Below are 5799 nucleotides of genomic sequence, written 5' to 3'. Positions count from 1 at the left end.
GAGAGAGAGAGAGAGAGAGAGAGAAAGAGACAGAAAGGTCTAATTTCTTTCCTCTTGTTTCTTCTTTGAACACCAGTACTAATAAATGTCGAGCAACCCCACCTAGGGGGCCTCTAGCATTTATATGCCCTCTGAGAAGCTCCGAGAATTCCAAACATCACACAATCATAGAAACTATCTGCATAGCTGGCAAAACCATGCCTCTTCTAGAGCAAGAGGTAAATCACAGTCGGCTGCTGCAGACTGTCTGAAGCAGCCCCACATCCCACACCTGGCATGAGAATGAAAGCACCATTCTTAAAACTTTTCTGTGGTTTTTAAAGAAAGTGAACCCCCAGATTTCTCATTACACTGCAATTATAGGTCACCTCGATTCACAAAAATAAGTGGATAATACACACAAACATGCATGCATAAATGCACATCTATCTTCCTGGTAGATTAGGAATAATTTAAAGACATAGATTGATTCATTGTCTCTGTCTCTCTGGCATTTATTTAGCAAAGAGTTGCTTTTCCAAGGGGAAGGTAAAGGGACAGGAACAACAGCTGCCCTTTTTGGTTACATTCTTCTCTAAAATAAAGGTGAGTGAGCTAGGGCTGGGGAATGTAGCTCAGTTGGTAAGAGTGCTCATCTATCATGGGTTTGATCCCAGAACCATATAACACCAGGTGTGGTAGTACATACCTATAATCCCAGCATTTGAGATGTGGAGGCAGGGAGATCAGAGGTTCAGAGTCATCCTTGGTTACACATTGAAGTTTCAGGTCCCGATGGGGTTCATGAGACCTTATTTCAAAAAGTCTAGTAAGTGATTCACATGTGTAATCTTAGCATTTGCAAAACCAAGGCTAGAGGATTGCTGACAGCTCCAGGCCCACTTGGCCTATCAAGTAAGATCCTGTCTCAAAACAGTACAAAGCTGGATATGGTGGCCAGTGCCCTTAATTCCCAGCACTAGGCGTCAGAGGTAGGTGGATCTCTGTGAATTTAAGGCCAGCATGGTTTCAATAGTGAGATCAAGATAGCTAGGACAGCATACTGAGATCCAGTCTCAATAACAAGACAACACAAATCAAGAAATATACACATACACATACATACACACACACACACACACACACACACAAAGAAAAAAAAAGAATACTGTTTCCTTCCTACTAGAGAAGGGAGTTGGAGATTAGTTCAGAGCTCATTTCCCACGTGAATGACCCAAGAGTCATGGTCAGACAAGATGAGAGCGTTGTCGCTTATCCTTAACTAAAAGGCATTTGGTTTTGCCTTAGGATGAGAACAAGTGTACCCACTTGGTTCTATGGCCTGGAACAGGTCTCAAACTGCTGGGAGATTAGCATTTGTCTGGAAGAAAGTCAAGGTCAGACCAAATGAGTTGGTGAACCCTTCTGTTCCTCCCCTTCACGTACAGTTGTGCTCGGAATTACTCATCCTGATCAAGGCAAGTGGCTTCCGGCAGTAACATTTGGAGAATCTCAGAAACCCAACAGAAGTTTTGCATAGTAGTCAGGGCAAATATTTTTTTCTTTAGCGACCACAGCTGGCAGGAACCAGTGCCATGTCAGCAGCAGAGGATCTGAGGGCATGACTGTCTCCTCTCAAACACCACCGCCACCTGTCATCCTGCCCTTAGAGTTTAATTTCCCAGTGTCTCAAAGAGACTTCTCTGCTTCTAGAAACCCCTGCTGACATTCTCACGAAAAAAGCAGGGATTAGAATCTAAAGGGAATAAAGTCTTTAACCTGACATGCAAAACACTGCACAGAGACTACTGACCCTATGTTTGTCTTACAGTACACTGACCCCCAAAGCACTGTCCCTTCAGACAAACTGAATTCTTTTCTGCCTGGGGCTCACACAGTTTCCCAGCCAAGAATGTCTGCCTGGAATATCTGCTAACCCACCGTCTCCCAGGTTTGCTTCTTTTTATTTAGCACGCAATAGTTGTGAGCGATCATGTGGGTGCTGAGAATCAAAGCTGGGTCCTCTAGAAAAGCAGCCAGTGCTCTTTACTGCTAAGCCAACTCTCTGGCTCTACTTCCTCTTGCAGATGAGCCTAGTTCAATTCCTAGTACTCACAACATCGGTCGGGTGTATCACAAGCCCTGCAACTCTAACTCCAGGGATCTGATGCCTCTGGTGTCCAGGGGCACAGGTACTCATGCACATTCTTATACACATACATAATTAAAAATAACAAAATATTTGTGGCTGGAGAGATGGCTCAGCATTTAAAAGCACTGGCTGCTGTTCCAGGGAAGCAGGATTATATTTCTAGCACCTAACTGGCAGTTCGCAGCAGAAGGATCTCCAAATGCAAAGTCAGCCTGCTCTATAGAGCAAGTTCTAGGATGGCCAGGAATACATGGAGAAGCCCTGTCTCAAAAAAATTTTTTTAAAGATTAAATTAAAAATAAAGAGTCGGGCGGTGGTGGCGCACGCCTTTAATCCCAGCTCTTGGAAGACAGAGGCAGGCGGATTTCTGAGTTCAAGGCCAGCCTGGTCTACAGAGTGAGTTCCAGGACAGCCAGGGCTACACAGAGAAACCTTGTCTTGAAAATAACCAAAAATAAAATAAAATAAAATAAAGTAAAAAATATTAAAATAAACATAGGCTATTTTTGTTGTTGAGACAAGGTGGTTTATGGATATACTATCTTGAGGTGGCCCAATTCAGTCTAAATAGACAGGGTCTTTTTTTTTTTTTTTGTCTCTCATTATGGATGGTTGTGAGCCACCATGTGGTTGCTGGGATTTGAATTCTGGAAGAGCTGTCAGTGCTCCTAACAGCTAAGCCATCTGACAGGGTCTTTCTCTCTCTCTTTTTCTTTTCTTTTCTTTCTTTCTTCTTTTCTTTTCTTTTCTTTTTTTTTTTTTTTGAGACAAGTTTTCTCTGTGTACTCCTGGCTGTCCTGGAGCTCACTCTGTAGACCAGGCTGGCCTTGAACTCAGAAATCTGCCTGCCTCTGCCTCCCAAGTGCTGGGACTAAAGGCGTGCGCCACCACCGCCTGGCAGTTTTTTGTTTGTTTGTTTTTTGGTTTTTGTTTTGTTTTTTAATGTTTGACTCTTCCATACATTTCCAGAAAACAAGATAACATAGAGACTGAACTGACCAGACACAATGTCAGTAGATCACTGGCCAAGAAAGATAAGGTAGACCTACACATGGATAACCAGAATAATATGTTTTTTTTTTTTTTGTTACAGGTACAGCCTGAACATTCTTCACTTCAGACAGAAAAACAAAAACTTCCATTGAACTGGGCAGAACTGTGTAAAATATCAACTGTCTAGCCACATAGGTTAAATAGATCAAGTCTATTAGTAACTAGCAAGTTAGTAGTTAGCATTGAACTCCCATCAATATTAAGAAAATTCCCTTTTCATCTTGCTTAAACCAGCTGCACCTTATGGTACAAACAGGGTTTGAACATAATTCTGTTTGTTGAGGGCTTCTTGTGTGCCAAGCAGATAGTTTACACAATCTCTCTTTCCTGGGACAGGTCTCTCTGTGTAGCCCTGGCTGTCTTGAATCTTTCTCTTTCCTGGGACAGGTTTTTCTGTGTAGCCCTGGCTGTCCTGGAACTTGCTCTGTAGACCAGGCTGCCTCTGTCTCCTGGAAACAATGGCTCATACCACCACTCTGGGCTACTTAACCTCTTAAGGAAAACTCAAATTGAGGTAGTGTTTACTGAGTTACAATGTCATGGATGTATCTAACCTAATAAGCTACACATAGACATAGTCACATTTTATTATGCTTAAATGTATACTTTTTTTTTTTTTTTTTTGGTTTTTCGAGACAGGGTTTCTCTGTGTAGCCCTGGCTGTCCTGGAACTCACTCTGTAGACCAGGCTGGCCTCGAACTCAGAAATCCGCCCGCCTCTGCCTCCCAAGTGCTGGGATTAAAGGCGTCCACCGCCCGGCAAATGTATACTTTTTAACAAGATATAGCTCAGCTGTTTAGAGCACTTGTCTTTCTAGAGGGCACTGACTTGATTTCCAGCACCTAGAATATGGATTATAACTATCTCTAACTCCAGTTTCAGGGGATCCAATCCCATTTTCTGAGCAGGCATGTATGTGGTGCATATATGCATACAGGTAAAACATCCATACACATTATATATGAGTGTATGTATGTATGTATTTGAAACACATTATATTAACCAGCCATGGTGGGTGGCTCTTGCTTCTAATCCTTGTAATCCCACCATTTGGGAGATCAAGGCAGGATCACTGCTGAAAGTTAGAGGTCACTATATACTGCACAATGAGGCTAGGTTAGTCTGGGCTGGAGTCAAAGTGTTTTCAATGTTTTTTTTTTTTTTTCTTCGAGGTCAGTATTTTTTTTTAAAAGATTTATTTTGTATGTATGTGAGTACACTGTGCCATCTTCAGACACACACCAGAATGCACTGGATCGCGTAACAACAGATGGTTGTGAACCACCATGTGGTTGCAGGGAATTGAACTCAGGATCTCTGGAAGAGCAGTCAGTGCTCTTAACCACTGAGTCATCTCTTCAGCTCAATAATTTATTTTAGAAGATATGCTAGCGATTAATCATTATTTGAGTTGGCCTGTGGTGTCACGTGCCTTTACTCCCAGCACTCGGGAGGCAGAGGCAGGTGGATCTCTGTGAGTTTGAGGCCAGTATGGTCTACAGAGCAAGTTCCAAAACAGGGAAGCCCTGTTTCAAAAAGAACCAAAAAACAACAAAACTCTATTTTTTTTCTTAATCTCCTGAGGTTAACATCTTTACTAAGAGGTGGATCAGGTAACTTCTAAAGAAGGAAAACATGATTTAGGTCTCTTATGCCAGAAAATAAACTCTTCCTTTTCCATTTTTTTTTTGTTTTTTTTGTTTTTTTCGAGACAGGGTTTCTCTGTGTAGCCCTGGCTGTCCTGGAACTCACTCTGTAGACCAGGCTGGCCTCGAACTCAGAAATCCACCTGCCTCTGCCTCCCAAGTGCTGGGATTAAAGGCGTGCGCCACCACTGCCCGGCCTTCCTTTCCCATTTGCAAAACCGGCCCGATCCTAGTAGCCTCTTGGTCTAGAACACGACTGTATAAACCTCTAACATCGCGAAGGCGTTCAAGAAATGGTAATCGTTTCTTGCAGAGCAGATGAGAGCTGGGAATGTAGAAAGCAGTCCGCATTTAATTACACTGAAGTCTTGAGGCCTTCAGGAGGAGGACGTTCTGGGTGTCTCCGCTCCGCAGCTGGCCGTTGGAGTTTTCCCGCGCAGAGGGCAGGGCGGAGCGCCAGTCCCGCAACGTGGTAGCTAGACCTACTCTCTTCCAGAACTACACTTCCCAGCAGGAACCACGCTGGTTCGCTTGGCAGGTTGCACCCATTGGTAGTAGCTAGGAAGCTAGCCATACTGTGTTCGGAGGAGCCAGAGTCAGGAGTCGTACCTAGGACCTTGCTGAGAAAAGGCGGTGGTAGACAGTGCTTTCGCCGCGCAGCACTCTGGGAGCTGTAGTTCGCTCCTGCAAAGTCTAGAAGCCAGGCTTCCTTTGAGTGAGCGTACCATGTCACGTGACGAAAGAGACGCATGCATCGAATAGCTTGCAGTGTTTCTGAGGTCATCATAGCGCGACCACAGGCTTCAGTAGTGGGTTCTCTGTAGGCGGCGGGTAGTACGACCCTGAAACTCCGACCACAAGCAATGCCAGCATCCCCGCCGCCTCCGCAGAGTCCGTCTTGCTCGGCTCCCAGAGCTGTAATAGCCAACCCGGTAACTCAGTTCAAGCTCCAAGTAATGACTCCGCCC

The 5799-nt window shown here is 44.2% G+C and overlaps 1 protein-coding gene across 1 annotated transcript in view; it reads left to right on the top strand.

The window, feature by feature from the left end:
• Dcaf12 (DDB1 and CUL4 associated factor 12) overlaps positions 1–3235 on the top strand; it is a 40873-nt gene extending 37638 nt beyond the window's left edge. The window contains exons 9-10 of the mRNA XM_031376736.1: positions 2067–2171; positions 3225–3235. Of these exons, the coding sequence (XP_031232596.1) occupies positions 2067–2171; positions 3225–3235 (116 nt within the window). The remainder of the gene's footprint in view (positions 1–2066; positions 2172–3224) is intronic.
• The last annotated feature ends 2564 nt before the right edge of the window (positions 3236–5799 follow it).

The sequence above is a fragment of the Mastomys coucha genome, unplaced genomic scaffold (genome assembly GCF_008632895.1).
Source record: "Mastomys coucha isolate ucsf_1 unplaced genomic scaffold, UCSF_Mcou_1 pScaffold18, whole genome shotgun sequence".
Taxonomy (NCBI): domain Eukaryota; kingdom Metazoa; phylum Chordata; class Mammalia; order Rodentia; family Muridae; genus Mastomys; species Mastomys coucha.
Note: the sequence above shows the minus strand (reverse complement) of the source record. Positions and strands in the feature narration are given on the sequence as shown.